General features: G+C 43.7%; 1 protein-coding gene across 1 annotated transcript; it reads right to left on the bottom strand.

The window, feature by feature from the left end:
• Nucleotides 1-1,364: 1,364 nt before the first annotated feature.
• On the bottom strand, nt 1,365-14,917 carry LOC119512060 (gastrokine-3-like). The gene is made up of 8 exons (XM_037806612.1): nt 14,904-14,917; nt 13,762-13,909; nt 13,241-13,291; nt 7,770-7,820; nt 7,453-7,587; nt 5,760-5,867; nt 2,859-3,000; nt 1,365-1,509 (listed from the first exon to the last, which is right to left on the bottom strand). Exons 1-8 carry the CDS (start codon nt 14,915-14,917, stop codon nt 1,415-1,417), a joined length of 744 nt encoding a protein of 247 aa, XP_037662540.1. The 3' UTR covers nt 1,365-1,414.
• Nucleotides 14,918-20,589: the final 5,672 nt, after the last annotated feature.

Raw genomic sequence — 20,589 nt, forward strand, 5'->3', positions numbered from 1 at the left:
AACCAAGACAGCATCTGGGCAGTCAGTGAGGAGCAGGCCCCCATCAGGAGCAGGGAAAATAGGCAACTGTCATGGGGACTGAGACATGTGTGATGGACGAGGACTGGTACCAGGAGCTGGGATTGAAGGTGGAGCCTGGGTACCAAGGGCAAGGCAGACCCAGAGCGGGGATAGACTGATTCCACAGTGACTTGATTCTGGGGACTCACTGGGCCAGACCCTGGGGCACCAGCTGCCTTTTGATCCTCTTAGGGCCTGGGGTTGACCAAGCCTTTGCCCATTGCAACTGCAGATTTCACCCAAAATCTGGTTCTGTACATACCTCCACTTGCCATATCCTCAACAAACTACATGTACACGAATCCATTGGTCACAACTAGCCTGCCCAACCATTCCCTGTTTAAACCCAGTCAGAGTTTTATCTCAGGCCTTTCCTGGGCAATCACACTTTCACTCCTGGCTGTAGGCAATCACACGACACAATACTCCACCCAGAAGGGCTCCCCCTCCGCAGACCTGGCTCTCAGCAGTGTCCTTGCTCACACAGAGCCTTCCCATCTCAGGCAAACACTATGCAGCACCCTGCTCAGTCCCAGCCTGTTTGAAAGTGCTCCAAACTCCAACACAACCTTCTGTGAACATCCATGTCTGTATCTCCAATACTCCGTCCTCATTTGCTTTTGTTCCTGGGGTAAGGGTGGCAGGGATGTTAGGGGTGGTTTGGATGGGGCTGCCTCTGCCCCTCCCAGCTATAGGAATGAGCAGTTAGAGAAACAGTCCTGAGTCCAGATCTCTTTAATTTACAATGGAGAGAAAGGCCTGGGGGTTATTTTTGACTAAGGGGTTCAGATCAGTTCAAAAGGTACACCTGAGAGGCCTAATTTCACTTGGATCTCTCATGAGGGTTTTCCACCGTAGAGGCTGAGCCACTGCAGGGAATGGGTTTCCTTAGAATCCCTCCACCAATTTGCAGGAGACAGAGATGCAGACTGAGATCTGACAGCTTAAGTCTGTGCTGTGGCCAGTGTGTTTCTGTTAATTTTTCATTTTTAATTTATTTAGCCAAAATTTTTAAGGGATACACCAAAAAGAAAAATGATAAATTTTAGGCGAAGCACATCCTCCTTCCTACCATGCTGGCGTGTGATGTTCTTGCTTGCCGAGAATGCCCATAACCCAAAAGGGGACAGGGCAGGCAGGGTGCAGCCAGGGCAGCCGTCTGCTAGTTCACTGAGGCACAAATAAAGTTTATTGTTCTAACCCTAGTTTCCTGATTACACAGCTGGGTGTTGGATCAAAAAGCAGAACGTGGAGAACATACACGAGCAGCGTCCTGCAGGCAGAGGGTGGGCCTGGCTCCAGGCTGGCAGTTCCACACGGGTGGATCCTCCGTCCTTGTGACCGACCTGTAGGCTCAGAGCCCAGGGATCTCGCCACAGATGGAGAGTCCCATAAAGGACAGAAGTTGGACTTCAAAACAGGAATTAGGGTTAGTTGCCAATGCCATACCTTTAATAAGAAAGAAAACCCTTTTACAAATGAGATCACTTCATGGTCTTAAGACTCCCGAGTAGAATAATACATTAGACGTTGCACCTAGATCAGATGAGGTGATCGGAATAACAGCTCTATTAGCCAAAGACTGGGGGACTAAACTGGAAGCTCCTCCTAGCCCTGCCCCTTCCTTTCTATTTCTTTGACCTTAATCATCCTCCTTAAAGCCCCCAGTTCCTCAACTACTCCCTGTTTTCCTGCCAGATCCTTCTATTAGAAAGAAGCCTTTCTGGTTGGGTTAATTTATATTAAGATGTAAGTGGCTAGAAACAGCCTAGTAGGAAGAGATTAGTGACTCTATCTGGAATAGCAGGTAGATCCTCAAGTCTTACCTAGAAACTTTCCAAGCTGGTTGCCACTGATCCCCTCACCACATCCCCAACCCTCCTTTCCCAGTGTAGTCTGTAAGTTTGGGGTCTTCCCTTCTACCCTCTGGGCAGCTTGAGAAAAAGAAAGTCTGAAGACCCAAAAGGAATGGACTAAGTCTGAAGACCCAAAAGGAAAGGACCTCTGATGGTGGAATGCCAGGCACTATGCTGTTTCGACAGGGGTTGATGAAGTTTCAGGTCAGGGAGGGTATTTGCCAACTGTCAAATCCCACTGATGAGCCTACTGTCCACTAGACCTTCCGGTAAAGCTAATTCCGCTCCCCAGTCTTAGTGATTCCCCTGTGTATCAGCCCAGCATGCTAGGGACCACTGGCTCAAAAACCATTGGTGCCAAATTCAAATTCTTACACACCCAATAGCCCAGGTAAGCAATATTTAGCTCTTTAGAGCTGACCTGCTTTGCGTGCCTTGTGAAATTGTGCCCGATATCTGCTAACCATAGGTGAAAGGCCCTGGGACTACATAAGGCCCCAGCCCTAAGAGCTCTGACCCCCAGAACCCCCACCTTTCACATAAGCCCCCTCTCTGAATTCCCCTCTCCCCCGGAGTTCCCTTGCCTTGCGTCCTCTTCTGGGAGGTCCCTTGTGCCACAACCTCTTGAAGTCTCCTGCTGAAAGGGTCTGCCCCTCCCAGGAACCTGTCCCAGGACTGCTCGAATAAAGCTTTTGTGTCTAGTGGTCAAATCTTTTTCTTGATCAGCTCTGAAATCCTTGAATTCATAGCACCCCTGTGTCAGGAAATCATATCTGTCACCAGGGCGGAGATACATCCCAGGCCACATTATCTCTACAGCCAGTAACAAAGAAATTGAACAGACCTGAAAATTCTCATTAGAATTTGCTAATGACTTGCAAATCAGGCTGCACTCTTTGAGTCACCTGTGAACTTAGGTTTCTAGTTCAGTTGTTAACACACCTTCTCTGTGTTGCTGGGCAAAGTAGGTGGGGACATCTCTGCACATGTCCTTGATGGGCATTCCATACTGGGCCAAGTTCTTGACCCGGATGGGGAGAACAGTGTAAGTCAGGCCACTGGTGGAGGGGTAGTGCTTCAGTTCCTAGAAGAGGTGGCACAACAAAACACTGAGACAGCACGTAGACAAGGTGCAGCAAGGAGGAGGAAACCTATCCCAGGGTCCTGGCCGCCAATCAGATTGTGGCAGTGCATGTGGGCAATTCAATTGGTCTCTAACAGCAATATCCTATCTGGCCACAAGATGACAACCTCACTCCAGAAAAATCTGAGTGTGCAGTACGTGCCCTGTGACTTTTTCTGTCTTTATTACTTTCACCCTTCACAATTTCTCAACTCTTCCAGCTTCTAATGCTTTCCCCATCTTTAAGGATAACATGGAACAGTTTTAAAATCATTCGTATTTATTCTGTTTTTTACTTTTTAAGTCAGATATGTGGAATGCTTTCTATTTCTCTCTTTAAAGACAAAAATTAATTAGTTACTTTATTCTTAGGTGACCTGACGTGCTTCCCATCCCCTCCCTCCCCATATCCCAGCCATGGACAACAGTGTTGCCCAAATGTGCTCTGAAGCTTCCCTAAGCAAATGGGCAGATTTCAGCAGCTTGCCAAGGACTTCCTGCTGGTTTTTAATTTATTTGACTACTATTCCATTTGGGAGGCTGAGGGCTTCAGCAATCCTGGGCTTATTTTAGGCTAAAGATAAAATGTGGGATGGGGGGCAAAAAAGGGGGAGGTGAGGTGTGTGCAAGGGAGGAAAGAAGGCACGGGGAGTGAATAGTTTATTAATTCACTATAATATTTATATTCTACAATTTGTATTCCTTAACATATAGCTCAAACCCTTTTGGAGCATATCAAAATTATGTCTATGAAATTTTCATTGAAGATATGATTTGACTTAGATGGGTCATTGGCTGGCCTTGGAGTCCCCTGCAATCATTTTTCTCTGTGTCCTTCTGTTTGGAAAACATCTATCGTAGCCTAAGGGTGCATCGACTGATGGACAGAATGGTGAACTGTGGTGTATGCATGGAGTGGAATATTGAGCAACTGCACGAAGGAGTGAAGCTGGGAGACACAACAAGGTGAATGGATCTTGTGAACAGTATTTTGAGTGAAGTATGCCAGAAAAGAAAAGGCAAACATTAAAATGCCTCACTAATATGGACTAACTACAAAGTATAAATTCTGAGAATTGAATCTTAGAGCACTGGTTATCAGGGGAATGCTTATTGTAACGGTCCCTGGATTGTAAACTCTTACAGCAATCACATCTTTCCTGAATTGTAAAGGTTATCTCCAAATTCTGAGATGCTGAGCTTTTTGTGTATAACCTGGTTGGTCTCTGGAACTTTGGGTATCTGTGTGACATCTGAAACTCAGAGCTAGAGCTCAGCAGCTATGAATGTCAGTATTAGCAAATACAGCAACTGTTAAAAACCTGAAAAAGAGTCCAGACTTCAATTAGAGATATGAATGAAGCAAAGCAGGCCAAAGGGTAAAGGCTGATATTAAAACTTCAACTTCTGTGTGAGACCAAGAAGAGATGTTTATTTGATGCAGGATATATATTTTCTGCAACACACTGGATAATTTAACTTGTACGGTCAGTTTATTCAAACACCATAATTACATGGAACTCTGAATAGGAAGTGAGATCTGGTAAGTTTGTACAGGTTAGCGTGAAATAGTGATACCTCCCAAAGTAATTTGGGCAGAGAATAAAAATACATTTGCAGGGACCCCCTGAGGAGCTGGAGAAAAATGCAGAAATGTTGGACGTTCCCACCTGGGTTATTACTGATATTCTGACAAACATTGAGGACTGACAATTTGGTGTGCTGAGCCCTCAATCTTGGGGATTGCCCTTATGAAGCTTGTTACTGCCAAGGAGAAGCTAAGCCTACTTATAATTGTGCCTAAGAGTCTCCCCCAGAGAACCTCTTTGTGGCTCAGATGTGGCCTCTCCATAAGTCCACTTGGCAGGTGATCTCACTGCCCTCCCCCTACATGGGACCTGACTCCCAGGGGTGTAAATCTCCCTGGCAACTCAGGATATAACTCCCAAGTATGAATCTGGACCTGGCATCATGGGACTGAGAAGGTCTTCTTGACCAAAAAGGGGAAATGAAATGAAACAAAATAAAGTTTCAGTGGCTGAGAGATCTCAAATAGTTGAGAGATCACTCTGAAGGGCATTCTTATGTGCTATATATATATATATATATATATATATATATATATATATATCCCTTTTTAGGTTTTCATGTATTGGAATAGCTAGAAGGAAATACCTGAAACTGTTGAACTGCAACCCAGTAGCCTTGATTCTTGAAGACGACTCCATAACTGTGTAGCTTACATGGTGTGACAGTGTGATTGTGAGAACCTTGTGGCTCACACTCCCTTTATCCAGGGTATGGATGGATGAGTAGAAAAATGGGGACAAAAACTAAATGAAAAATAGGGTGGGATGAGAGAAATTGAATGATTTGGGTGTTCTTTTTTACTTTTATTTTTTGTTCTTATTTTCATTCTTTTTGGAGTGATGAAAATGTTCAAATATTGATTGGGGTGATGAATGCGCAACTATGTGATGACTGTGAACAGCTGATTGTACACCATGGGTGATTGTATGGTATGTGAATATATCTCAATAAAACTGAATTAAAAAAAACTTCACTGTCTTAAAGTTCATTGATTCTCTCATGGTCTTTCACGGCATTAAGAACAAGCACAAACTAATATTTTGTGTGAAGAGCATTGTCCTAGGGGGTTGGGATGCAGAATTAGAAAACACCAAAAAAAGAAGGGACCACAGTGTGTTGGTCTCACTCACCCGCTGATCCAGGGCCTTGGTAATTTCATTCAAAGTTGGGAAGGCGGCTTGGTCCATCTTGGCCAGGACACAGGTCATCTTACTATACAGCTTAGCTGCCAGGAGGTCCTTAAAGCCACACACCAGAAACATTTCATTTACTCACAAAATATTAATGGACTCCTAGTCTCCATCAGGTGCTGGCACATAGCTGTGCTTTTGACTGTGAGGTAGAGCACCCCAGCAGAGTGCTTTCCAGAGCAAACAGCCAGGGTCAAGACTTGCGAGAGCCGTGGGCACTGTCCTCTGCTGCAGACATGGGAGGGAATCCCCAGGAAACACTGTGCACTTCAGTGGGGCATGAAAGGTAGGGAGCCAGATCTAGTAATCAAGCTGACTTTAACATCCTGTTCTACCATTTAACAGCTACTATGGTTCCCAGTGCCCTCCATGGTCCTCAGTGTCCTCATCTGTAAAACAGGAGCAATAGCCCCTCTCCTTTGGGGTTGTCATGAAGATGAGAGGATGCTGTGAGACATCCCTGCTTGTGAAATCATACCTGGGTCAGGATCTCCAGATTCCAGTTGCAGATCTGCTACTGACTGCCCCTTCCTACGACCCTGGGCCTGTTGGTGGGCCTGCCTCAGCTTTGGATTCTTGCAGTGGTTTTTTCTCAGCTGTGTGTGACTGAGCCCAAGGACACATCACCAGCATCTTCCTCCTCCTGCCTAGGGTAGTTCTGGCTTTGTGTGTTCTGTGTATTTGACTTCTGCAGAATGTTTTGTTTGAAGAAAGATTCCCATGGCTTAAAGCTGGAGATAACCAGACTGCATTCCCTCTAGAAGGATCCAGGGAAGATCTACATAATGAAATGAGGAGCGAGTTAGGTGAAGAGTGAAGGAGGTGGTGTTCAGACAGGAGAACATGGTGGGCACAGGTAGGAGTGGAGAGAAAGCTCTGTATTTGAGATGTCTGCCCTGACCTGTCCACTGTGGCTGCAGAGCACACAGTGGAGGTGTGGGGAGTGGCTTCCAGCCAGCCAGATCTTAGAGGGCCTTCTAGGCCAGCATGAGGAGTTTGACTTTTACTTCATTTAATCCTCTCAGAATCCTGTGAGGTAGGAAAGGCAACCATTGATGCCATTTTTCAAATGAAGAAACGGAGGCACACAAAACCTGAGTAATGGCTCAGTTTTGGTCCTAGAGCTTTTCTGTGGGAAACCCAGGCCAAACACACAGGCTTTTACTTCCTGATCCTACATCTTTCTGCTAAGCCTTACTACCTAAGGAGATGGGCAAGTTGAGGAGAGATTTCTAAAAATGAAAATGAATCACCCTTCTTTGGAAGTACACTGACTAAAATCTGGGGTCAAGAAAAAACAGCTTCTATAGCACATGCCAGGTACAAAAATGGGGGCTCTTTAAATGGCTTTCTTAATTCAGAAGGCTCCGGTAGCCCTGTGAAGCCAACACCCTCAGGAAAGTGAAGGGATTGGGATCCTTAGAAACCAGAGAAATGCCTTCTACAGTCTCTGGTTAGAAAAGAAGTCACCACAGCTGCAGGAAAGCTGGCTCCTCACCTAAAGACATGTACTCCCATCATGGGCCTAAACCTAGAGACCAATGTAGACAGTGTCCTCTTTTCTCTAGAAAAGTCTGAGGCTAAATTTTAGACCAGACAAGGTGTTCTTTAACAAGTGTGTTTCGCATCTTACATTCTTGTAGTCCAAGATTCCATCCCATTCACTCAAAACATTGTTGTCTCGGATGCTGACTATACCTCGCAGGGCGTTGACATGGATGATTTGGGTCCCGATAAAGCCATCCAGAGGATGGCTGTCACTGATGTTCTGGAGAAAAACAAGCAAAAGTGAGAAAAGTTGAGAGTCTGGAGTTCCTACTTTGCCCACACCTTGCAGGCTTAGGGGGTACTCACAAGAAATTTGAGGGAGGTCACCTTTGATTATGGCCTTTGCAATACTTCTGCTAAAGGAGGGCTAGACAAGGTCAAACCCTCTCCACCCTCACTCACCATCAGGGCCACAGTTGGAGGTAGGAAGATCACAAGGGAGAAAGACACAATCTGAAATGGAAACAAATATCAGTGCACTGCTCCCTGAGCCTCAGATGAAGCTAGGGTCTGGGGCCCAAAGCCCCAGAGGGCCTGGAGCCGTCTTAAAATGTTCTGCAACTTTTATCATTGCTTGAGCCCTGGGACCCCAAGGTGTAGCACTGGGACTGTCATTCAGTGTGATTGATACATGGGGTGTGCAAGCTGCTGAGGAGGCAAAGTGTTATTGTTCACTCAAGGCCACCTCTTACTTCCTACTACAGTCAATCACTGGGCTAAATATCAGGCAACCTGACAAACCACTTATGAACATAGAGCCTGATGGTTTCTAGGCAAAATTGTTTAAAAAAAAAAAAAAAAGAAAAGGTAGTAATTCAGGTTCTCAGTCTTCCCACATTCTTGGCCTTCCTGGCTCCTCTCAACCACTGGGAACTCCCTTCCTTACCCTTCTAGAATTTTCCACTTTGCCTGAAGAAGGACACACCAAGAGGTCTTTTATAAGACCTGGTACTGCTTATTTACACCTTACTTTGAAATAGATTGTACTCAAACATTGCTATTTCTTGAGACATTTGTAGTTTAATCATTTCCCCTCCAAGTGGCCTGCCTTGCCTGCTGAGGGAATTTCAGGCACCAGAGATCAAGTGAAAGAGAACTGGTGGGGGCAGGAACAGGATAGGGTAAGAAAGCGTGGCAGTGAACATTCCCCCAGCCCCAGAGTTCCTTATCTGGTCTACGTAAGGCTGAACCAGCTCAAGTGCACTCAACATAAGCAGGGATTGGCAGGATCTCCCCTCTCTCCCATCCCCACAATATCGCAGGCAATATTCTACATGCAATGAAAGCAATAAAAGGTGAGATACTTTTGCAGAGGAAAAGAAATCAGCTACCCTATGAACAATAATCATAGTACAGTAAGGTTAATTAAGGAGATACAGGAGATGCAGATAGCAACAACATTTTATTAAAATTTTCTAAGAGTTGGTTCCATCTATTACATAAATCTGAAACTTTCCTTCACTGGCAATTTGTAAATAAGATGGACCTAGGAAGACAGAACCCTAAAATAGGAATATCTTCATAATCTCAAAAGGATTCTTGAACTTTTTAGAAAATAGGTATTAGTCTCTTTGGGCAAGATGTTTCTTTCAGAGGTTCCTAAATAGATAGGCTTGCACATTACATGCCCAATTTGTATTTGAAAATTTTATTTGGGTTTAATTTGAAGAGTGCATGGGAAAAAAATAGAGCTGCTCCCTGGCTATTTTGGCTATGAAAACATAATTACTTATCTCTAAAAAATTAGAAAACATACTTACAAGGCATTTCATGTTGCTCTCTCAGACCCCATGCAACTGCACACATAATAGAATTTTCTATGCCTTGTTTCTTTTCTTAAGTCTGGTTTATATAGGCTTTCAAATGTAGCCATGATAAAGGACCCTTTGGTAGTTAGCCATGATCTAGATTCCATTCGGGGTGTGGGGGGGGGGAGGGCAGGGGTACAAAGTGATTTAATCACTGCTATTTTTCTTTAACAACTTCTAATCATTCTCCCTTTCCTCTGCTGACTCCCCTGGTTCCAAGGCAAACATGGCAAATGAACAAGTCTTTGTGGGCTGCCGTGCCCGTGACCCTAGCAACTAAGGTGAGGACTGGAATCAGTAGATCCTGCCTGATGGCCCTGACATAAAATCAATGAGCTCACTGTGCCTACTTGTCAATTCCAGAAAACTTCTTAACAGTGGGGGTGGTTGAGAAAAACTTAAGGAAGCCTAAAGCGATGGAGGAGAACCATAAAATTAGATCGATCAAAAAGCAATCTGGTCCAGGTCTTGACCCAGCCCCGAAATCACGTGGTTGATCCTGCACTGCTCTCTGTCCATCCACCAAGCCGACCTCATTTCACCTCTGCAAACGGCCACCTCTGATAGATTTCCCTGGTTCTTCTTCCTGATATTTTTCTCCCACTATACAATTGGTCTCTGTTCTCCCAGCTTTCGTGTCAGGGCACTTTTTCCCTAAAGCACTGAAACCCCTGAGAGATAAGGAAACTATTGACTTTATGTGGTGAGTCAGGCACCAGTTTAGGCCTTTTCATGTATTATCTTTTTTTTTTTTTTTTTTCTCAAGCCCTGCTGGTGTCCCAACTACCTGGATCACATTCCAGAAGTCCAGAACCAAACAGTGATTTCTTCTGAGGGAGATGCAGTATTTGAATGGGCTTGGACACTGGAATGATTAAAGAGGGCAGACAGACAGCTCAGTCCTTAATGTGCTTAATGCAATTTGGCCGCAAGAACTTCAAGTAGATGGTCTTTAGGGACTATCAGGTTGGCAAGTGCTTGGATAATATCATATTTATATGTGGATTGCTCCTGGTACTTCAGAAACACTAGGCATAGGCCATGTACTAAGCAGTTCTTGACTGAATAATTAAAATGGGTGAAAAGAATGACTTTCAGAGACTAACAAAATGGCAGGTTCTGTCTCTAAAGAGAAGAAAAAATAAAATGGGGGAAGAAATAGAAGTTGAGCTCTTTATTTTGCAGCCCAGGAAATTTAGAGAGTGGTCAAATTTGCAAGCCAGAAGAGATCTTAAAATCCAGTGTGAATCCTCTAATAAAAACTTTGCAGCCAATACCAGAAGAGAAAACAGGAAGGATGGTGAGCTGCAGAAAATCAAAGGGAAATATCATTATGTATACTTCTAAAGCACTTTAAAAGTTACAATTCACCTCCATAGTCATAATTTCATTTGCTCCTTATTACCAACTGTTAACCCATTTTACAGATGAGGACATGCAGATCCGGTTAGTGCAGAGTTAGGACTTGAACCCAGGTCTGCAGACTCAGAAGGCTCCAACTACAGACATTTCCCCCAGTAATGCACGGTCTTTAGGGGCTTGTTAACTTCAAGCTGTAGATGAAAAGAACAAGGGTCCTGAGGAACAAACATTCTGCCTTCCTATCCCTCTATAGTTTCTCTGCTTTTCAGATACCCATGTTGAGAAGCTAATTTTGTTGGAGTCTCTCTCCAGGCAAATGGGGACCAGGAGTCCCTCGGGTCCCAGCCAGCCAGGTACCACTCATCTTGTCCTTAAGTCCAAATCGAGGAGTGGAGGGACCAAAACTAAAGGCAGGGAGAGGTAGCAGATGATCCTAAACCAGTCACTGATCATGGACAGATTTGAAAAAAGAAGGGGAGCTCAGATAGGGGTTCCAAACAGAAACAGAATCCAAACACAGCAGCCCTCAGGGGTCAGAGAGTTATGAGATGGAAAACCTCTGGCAGCTCTGAGGTCCCCACTCATTCAGCAGCTCTCATGAGAGGAGGTCCGCGAGTCTGCAGGACAGACATCCAGCTTCGCCTCCCTCCACATGTCCTGCTGTAGCACCAGGCTCTGGGGCCACACCTCAATTTATCATCGTCTTTGGTGACTAATGTAATGTTGAGTTAGTGTCACAATAAAATCCTCATGTAAATACTACTTGCTATTATAATAGGGCTTGAATGCTTTCTAAAATACTGGTTTGTAGGTTTGCGAATAAATAACTATTCAGCTACATATTCAAATCTACATTTAGTTCTGCATAGACCAACAGTCATGCACAAAAAGGCATAACCGACATATTAAAACCATGGTATCTTTTTAAGTAATGAGCTCTGGCTAAAAGAGAGTTGGAAGGCCCATAAACAGCTCTGTATTCTGCCCTATACTCTCTCCTATATCTTCCAGTCCTGCCATTTCACTTCTCAAAAGGATTTTCATGATGTGGACCCAACTTACCTTTGCAGCCCCGTCTTCCACTTCTTTCCAACTTATGCCAGACGCTGATTAGATTTGGCTCTCCTCTGTGGGTAGCCCATGCTTTCTTAACTCATTCCTTTGTTCGTGCCTGGAGACTCCCGACCCTACCTCTTCCTCCTGTCCCTTCTTTGAGACCAGTTTGAATAGCTGCCCCCTGCTCCCTAATCTTTTCTCCCCACCCGGCCAAATGTGATTTCTCCTTCTTTTGAAATGTCATTGTCCTCTGCTCTTAGCTTTCTTTTGCACTTTATATTCTTCATTATTTTCTATTTATTGGTGTGGTACTCTGATCAGGCTATTAAATTGCACATTGTCACTAAACTCTAAACCCTGTAAGGTTAGGGACTTGGTTTTGTTCTCTGCTGGAGCTCTAATATTTAGAACAGCACATGGTACACAGTAGGTGCTCAAAAATATACATTAAGCGAATGGATGAATGGATTTGCAGATGTTATATTTTTCATCTCTGTATTTTTCCTGGAATACTTAGCAGTGCCTGGCACATAGCACACAGTAAATATCTGTTTAATTTAATGGCAAATAGTGGAATCGGGTATTTAATAATAATATGAATGATGAAGACTATTACAACCTGAATAGAATAATATTTACAACAAGAAGAAATGACCCTCTTTCCAAACTCCAATTATCATACAATTATAAGGTTAGCAGAGGGATATCACTAATGTTTTTGTCCCTGCATTTGGGGCTAGGGGGTGGAGAAAAAAGAAAACTAAAACCAGGCATCTGCAAAGTTGTTTGCCTTTTATCTTGCATCCTGGAGCCTTTGGCAAGATCAAGGCTTCTTTGCCCGGATCCCTTGTCCTGCTCGGTGTTTGGTTTTCTCTTTAACATACTTATTGCCTGCTGTAAACCAGAAACTTCCTCATCTTTATTTTACATTTTCTAGTGCCCTCCTGGGACACAGCCTTCCACATTCATCTCTGTAACGACTCTGGTAGTTAACCAGTCCTTTCAACTTTGCAGAACTCAGTGCAGCATCACAACTGAGGAATTGTTTTTAATTTGGTAAAGCTTTACCCACAAGTACAAATACCATACTTGTATTTCATGCAGAGCAATAACCAACCATGTCTCCATGGCCCATAAACAACTTTCATTCTGATCTTTTTGTTTTGTTTGGTGTGGTTGCTTCTAATTATTTTTTTTCCCTCAGCATTCAAAAAAAGAAAAAAAAGAAAAGAAAACAAAGCAGTGTATCTGGCCTTCTTCATGCATGTCCCACTTGTTTTACATCCTTCTATTCAGCTAAGATTATATTCATTTGTTTTCTAAGGCTCCTTTCAGACTCTCCCTTCTTTACACTTTGGATTTCCCCCTCTCAGCCCCCTTTGTCTCCTGCATTCCTACATATAACCCGGAACCCAGACCCAGTCTTCCAGGATGCCCACTGCCCCAGGTCCACCCAGCTCCTGTTCTCTTCCCTTTTTGGCTCAGTTTCCCTGGATGTTTTCTCTGACTTTTCTTTCATCTTCTGTGGAACCCTGTTCCAAATAATCTCCCCAAGGCAGACATCTCTGAACCTGCCCTTCCTGAGCAGGCACAATCTTCTAACAAATATTACCTTTCTTCATCTTGTATCCACTTCGAGTCTCTTACCTTATCTTCATGCCATCCAAAGTCCCACTGCTTCACTCCCTCTACTTCTTCCTGAAGTTCGGGCCAGGAAAATTGGCAGCCAGGGTCCCCAGTTCACCGCAACTGGTTAGGAAGCCGACATTGTGTTTTACAAAGTTAATTTTTATAACAGATCTTGTCTAAATGCAAAGGTTGTGATTTAGGCCCACAATTTATGAATGAGTTCTGAAATAAACTGCCTGAAATTTCACTTAAAGCTTTATTTTTGGGGAAGAACCAAAGTGTTCATCCAAAAAATGTTTAAAAATTACTGCCTTCCAAGAGCCTCTTTTTCCCACAGAAAATATTTATTTCTCTTTTTTTTCTTTAATTTTTTCTCTGATCTCCTAGTTAGTTTATGCAGGAAAAACTTCAGCAAGAAGTGGAACATAGTAAGGAAGATTGATTTTAGGTGTTAAAACTGTCTCTGGATGGTGGGGCTGGTATAATTGTACCCATTTCAGAGATGTGGAACCAGAGACCCAGATGTATAAAGTTGATACTGGCCTAGGGTCAGACAGCAAATTAGTGGCAGGGTTGGGGCCCGTGTGCATTGGCTGCTGGCTCCGGGCCCTTTCCACTGAGCCTGACATCCTGTTCTCAGGCTGTGCATTATCCCAGCTGGGGATTTCCCTTTTCCCTAACCGGAATCTGTACAAGACCAATAACAGCTCATTTTCCTGCAGATTCCTGGGCCAAGGTCACTCATTCCTGAGAGAAATTCTTTTCAGAATTTTGATCCTGAGGCCAGGACTTTGTAGAAAATACATAAGAGCTTATCAGAGAATAAATTGCAGAGCACGACTGAATTAGCTGATCATGCTTATTACTAAACTCTTTATTCAGGTAAAATCCTCAAGTGGCCAGGTCCTGTTTTCTCTCCAAAATGACAAATGAGCTTTTAGGTCATGCATCTCCATGAATGCATCCAAATGAGGTTACACCCAAGTCAAGATTTTGGTAGAATTTCTTTGATCTGGCTAACTTTAAAGAATGTGTTTATTAACAATCTGGGGAGGGATCTTGGAAGATCAGAGCCATGGGATGACATAATTGTTCCTGAAGTCCTGCTGGGGTGTCTTCCAGGCTCTGAAAACTGTAACCTTGGCAAAGCTACTATTTCAGAGAAGGGAGGGAAATGGACCTGGGCTTGGACAGAGGACAGGCCTAGGAGGAACGAGGAGGCAGGGTGTGGACGTGTAACAACAAATGAAGGGAAACTGGGGGACAAGGGTGGGGGTGGCAGAAGAGAGTCTTTCCTAGTTTCCTTCCAACATCTCCATTATGCAATTAGGAGGTAGCTGTCTCTTTATCAGGGATCGATATTTCAATCACTTAAGAGATTCTTGCCTCAAAGAAAATTAGGTTTCCCAGATTACTGCAAACTATACTTTCTTCAGCCTAACGTGTGCATGAAGCAATGTGCCCACAAGCATGTTCTAAACAGTTTTCCCATTTTCCCACATATGCTATTCACTTTCAATCTGTTTCCCATGTTTTCCACTCATGGTTTCCCCAGGTTTCCTTTTGTTCTCCACTTTTAGCGGTGGTTTGCAGGCTGAGAGGGTAACTCATTAATTCATTACTATCCATTATGTAAGGGAGGAGGAGGGTGTGGTACCAGCCTTCAGGTCAGCCTCCTTACTTCCTGATAGTCATATCCTGCTATAGTCCCTTACCGCACTGTGTAGCCAATGGGATACTGTGGAAATGACGGCGTGAGACTTTTGAGCCTAGTTTATAAAAGACTCTGTGACTTCTGCCTTGTACTCTCTTGGATCACCCACTCTCGGGAAAGCCAGTGGCCATGTCGTGAGGATGTTCAAGCAGCCTTACAGAGAGGTCTACGTGCTAAGAATCTGAAGCTTCCTGTCAACAGCCATGAGAGGGCACCATCTTGGAATCAGATCCTCCAGCCCCAGTCAAGCCTCCAGGTGACCGCAGCCTTGGTTGACATCTTGACTGCCACCTCATATGAGAGCCCCTGAATCAGAACCACCCAGGTAATCCCTCTCAGATTCCTGATCCTCAAAAATGTGTGAGATAAATATGCATTGTTGTTTCAAGTCAATAAATTTGAGGGTAATTTATTATGCAGCAAGAAATACCTGATTTGGAGGGTCTGCCCATAAGTCCACCCTGAGCTTCTTATCTGCTGACCACACTGCCCACAGTATTTACCCACCTGTACATGAGGCCTTCAGGTATCCCAAGGGTGGGCATGAAAACCATGCAATAGGTATCAATATCAGGCCCCAAAAACAAATGCATAAAAAGTTTTCTTTTCTTTATTTCTGTAAATAAAATGTAATTGGCTAAATATTTATTAGGTTGGTAAGGAATTTCAATTCAATCATCCCTGGGATTCCTGTCCCTGCTGGAGTTGTGCTAAGGAACTCAGTGTCAAATCATCCAGAGTGGTGGCTGGGTGGTGGTTGGGGTGGTGGTTGGGGGTGATGGGAAGCTTTCTCCGTTCATGGTTATTGGTGCACACAGGTTACCACTGAAACCTCGACTGCCCCATCCACATGCTTCTCCAGGTTCCGAAGCTCCCTCCTGCGGTTGCTGGGGTTGGCCAGCCGATGTCTACAATTCTACCATTATGGTTTTCTTCCAAAATGTGAATTCCATGAAGGCTGAGGTCATGTCCATTTGTTTCACTGAAATCCCCTCAACATCTGGCATGTATTAGGAACAAATTAAATATCTGTTGAATGAAAGCATAAGTTATTTAAAATGTCAGTCATCAAGATGTGAATTTAATCCTTGGGAGAAATGATCCATTGCAGTGTCCCCATTACTAACACATTAATTCACTCATACTTTGAACAAACTTTTCTTGAGCATCTTCTACAGACTGAGCACTGGGTGCTACAGAGATCTCAAAGATGAGTAAGACAAAGTCTTTGGCCCCCAAAAGCTTTTTGCCAACCAGGGGATGTTAAACTTAGCATGAATTTGTAGTCTATTCCAACTGTAAGCAGTTTTGAAGGGGCCATGAGGAAGTGTTAGGAGACTTAATATCACATTAAGGTAAGTGGATTTAAGACATTTTGGAGGGAGCTAGAACACTGCCAAATTCACAATTTTGTCCCAGGCTGAATAACTGAGCACTTTCCAGCTCTCCCGCAGCACTTTCAGGCTTACCTGGTGGCTGGACATAGCTTTCTCTTTCCTGGAAGACAGCCCAGTCAGCAATACATTTGCTTAGCTTGGAGTGAGGTTGAAGTTGGGGGAATGAGTGGGGAGAGAGTTGGGTTTTAGCCCAATGACATTCAGTTCCAAACCCTGGGCCTGAGCCTTGGGTCAGGCTTCATTGATCTTGTCTCTGGCATCCATGCAGACTTTCCATTCTCTGTGCTGATGCTGCCATATTCCTGTTTATTCCTTTAGCTTGGACACACTGGGAATTATGATATCTGCTCACACTGACCTTGAACTTGGCATTCTACTGGCTTATACTGATTACCTCCAGGTCTTTATTTGCCCCCTCTCCCTTCTGGCTGAAGTCCGCAGGTCCTACACAACCTGTACTCTATCTTCATGGCATAATCTGCTCCCATTTGCTGCTGAGTTTCTTTTCTCATCTTTCAAATACAGACTTAATTCATTTCACTTTAGCAAAAATAGTTGAGTGCCTACAGTGTACCAAGCACTATGATAGCACCAACGAGACTGAAATGAACATATTAGACATGGTCCTGGATCTCACAGGCCTGACAGACTAGCAGGAGATATGGCACTGAACACATTCATCCATTCATTTAAGAAGTCTTTTATTCAACAAATATTTATTGAGCTCCTACTAGGTGCTAGGCAGCATTCTAAGGGTGAGAAATACAGTGATGAGCTATATAGACCTATTCCCTGGAGGCAAGGAACTTTCTGTTTGTGGGAGAGATACAAACTTAGTTCATAAATGCATTCCTCATCTGCACTGCCCCCCATCTTCACTGCCTTCCTTACCCAGCTTAAATTCTATGGCCAGTTCTTATAACCACTCCCTTAAATATACCCTCAACTTCCTCATCCCACTCCTGCTTCAATGAACTCTCTTGACTAATCCACACTTTTGCCCATTTAGTGGGGTCTATGTGAACATGGCTGGAGAAGAACACACAGCCATGTGAGTGATCCAACTTTAAATTATTGTTCATTTACTTCTAATGTGCCCTTAGAACTGCCAGGCAATCATACTGTATTCCTCAAGGCCAATCATACACCCACTCTCCTGGACAACTGTTGCATGCCTTCTCTTCTGCCTTTAAACATGCAATATCTCCCTCCCTCTGCCCGACCTCGCTCTCAGCTGATAACCTTGTGTGGTTTGTGGTACTTCTAAGATCTTTCCTGTATTGCAGGAAAGTCTCAAAACTACATTTCCCAGCTCCCTTTACCAGCTGCTTTCCGACTATGTTCTGTCAATAGGAGGCACTGATTCCAGACTAGAAGGCAGGAGGAGGACAGAACTTACTCTGATTCTGGCTCCACCAATGGCAGCTGCCTACAGATAACTGCACTCCAGCAGTATCAGAACTTCTAGCACCTACAGAGGGGGCAGCTCCTGCTCAGCATTCGCAGTGGCTCCTCTGGTCACTCAGTGGTCCTCTTACGGGTAACACCCTGTGCCGGTTTGAGTGTATTGTGTCCCCCAAATGCCATTATCTTTGTGGTCTTGTGTGGGGCAGAAGTTTTGGTGCTGGTTAGATTTGCTTGGAGTGTGCCCCACCCAGCTGTGGGAGATAATTTTGATGAGATGTTCCCATGGAGGCCTGGCCACACCCATTCGGGGTGGGCCTTGATCGGTGGAGCTATATAAATGAGCTGACTCAAAGAGGAAAGAGAGTGCAGCTGGGAGTGATGTTTTGAAGACGAGCAAGCTTGCTAGAGAGGAACGTCCTGGGAGAAAGCCGTTTTGAGGCCGGAGCTTTGGAGCAGACGCCAGCTGCCTTCCTAGCTAACAGAGGTTTTCCGGACACCATTGGCCATCCTCCGGTGAAGGTACCCGATTGCTGAGGTGTTACCTTGGACGCTTTGTGGCCTTAAGACTGTAACTGTGTAGCAAAATAAACCCCTGTTTTATAAAAGCCTATCCATCTCTGGTGTTTTGCATTCTCCAGCATTAGCAAACTAAAACACACCCCCACCCCATTTATTCTTCAGTCCTTTCAATCCCTTTAACAATGGTTCATTGGTGTTAAATGAATACCAGTTCATTCCTCTCTAGTTCATAAGTGTTTCCTGTTTTCCAAATTGGGCTTTGACTGATATACCTTGATCTTATTTCATTAAGAATGTGGAAGCAATCTGAAGAGAATTTCCATTTTCTCCTATCACCATGTCCACTCAACTATCAGCATATGTGTGCATAGATTGTAACTTCTCTCCTGTTTCTAACAATTGATAATATTTCTAGCTAAGGCCCACCTCTCTGCTTTGGTACTAGATCCCATTCCTTCTCACCCAATCATGCACATCTCTATCCTTTTCTCTTCCTTGCATCATTTATGTTTCCTTCTTTTCTGGATTATTCCTTTAAAAAGAAAAAAAAAACATGCTGTCATTAAAAGGATTATAAGGGATTTATCCAAGTATTGCAAGGGCAGGTTAACATGTGAAAATCAATCAATGTACTGCACCACAATAATAGAACAAAGGAAAAACCCACATGATCATCTCATTAGATGTAGAAAAGGCATTTGGCAAAATTCAACACTGTGTCATGATTAAAACACTCAGATAACTAGGCACAGAAGGGAAATTCCTCAACATTAAAAGGCTATTTATGAAAATCCCATGGCTAATATCATACTCAATGGTGAAAGACTGAAAGCTTTTCTCCCTGAGATCAAGAACAAGATAAAGATACCTGCTTTTACCACCACTCTTGAACATCTACTAGATGGTCTAGCCTGAGCAATTAAGCAAGAAAAAATAACTAAAATGCATCCAGATTGGAAAGGAAGAAGTATATGGTTGTATACAGAGAGAATCCCAAAGAATCCACCAAAAAATAAAAATAAAAAACTGCTAGAGCTAATAAATGAATTCAGCAAAGTTGGAGGGTACAAGATCAACAACCAAAAGTAAATTGTGTGTTTCTATGTACTAGCAATGAACAATCTGAAAAGGAAATTTAAAAACAATTCCATTACAAGAGCACTCTAAAAGAATAAAATATGTAGGAATACATCTAGCCAAGGAGGTGAAAGACTTGTAAATGAAAACTGTAAAACACCGCTGAAAGAAATTGAAGGCCTACATAAATGGTAAGTCATCCTGTGTTTACAGATTGGAAGATTTCATATTGTTAAGATGTCAAAACTACCCAAAGCAATCTATAGATTCAACATATCCCCTATCAAAATTCTGATAGCATTTTCTGCAGAAGTGGAAAAGCCAATCCTCCAATTCATATGGAATGGCAAAGGATCGTGAATAGCCCAAACAATTTTGAAAAAGAGTAGAATTGGAGGACTTATACTCCCTGATTTCAAAACTTCTACAAAGCTATAGAATTAAAATATGTGGACCTACAAATAAACTCACTGCCCTTCCCCCTACATGGGACATGACTCCCAGGGGTATAATTCTCCCTGGTAGTGTGGGACATGACTCCTAGGGATGAGCCCGCTCCTGGCATTGTGGGATTGAGAAAGCCTTCTTGACCAAAAGGGGGAAAAAATGAAACAAAATAAAATTTCAGTGGCTAACGGATCTCAAATAGAGTTGAGAGATCATTATGGAGGTTATTATTATGCATTATATAGATATTCCTTTTTAGTTTCTGGTGTATTAGAATAGCTAGAAGAAACTTCCTGAATCTGTTGAAATGTAATCCAGTAGCCTTGATTCTTGATGATGATTGTATAACTATATAGTTGGTATCATGTGACCGTGTGATTGTGGAAATCTTGTGATGGACATTGCCTTTATCCAGTGTAAGAGCAGATGAGTAAGAGGCGGGGCAAGATGGCAGACTGGTGAGCTGTATGTTTTAGTTACTCCTCCAGGAAAGTAGGTAAAAAGCCAGGAACTGCGTGGACTGGACACCACAGAGCAATCTGTCTTTGGGCATACTTCATACAACACTCATGAAAACGTGGAACTGCTGAGATCAGCGAAATCTGTAAGTTTTTGCGGCCAGGGGACCCGCGCCCCTCCCTGCCAGGCTCAGTCCCGGGGGAGGAGGGGCTGTCAGCTCCAGGAAGGAGAAGGGAGAATTGCAGTGGCTGCTCTTACCGGAAACTCATTCTACTGATTCAAACTCCAACCATAGATAGACTGAGGCCAGACACCAGAGACTCTGAGAGCAGCCAGCCCAGCAGAGA

This window comes from Choloepus didactylus, chromosome 17, assembly GCF_015220235.1.
Source record: "Choloepus didactylus isolate mChoDid1 chromosome 17, mChoDid1.pri, whole genome shotgun sequence".
Classification (NCBI taxonomy): Eukaryota; Metazoa; Chordata; class Mammalia; order Pilosa; family Megalonychidae; genus Choloepus; species Choloepus didactylus.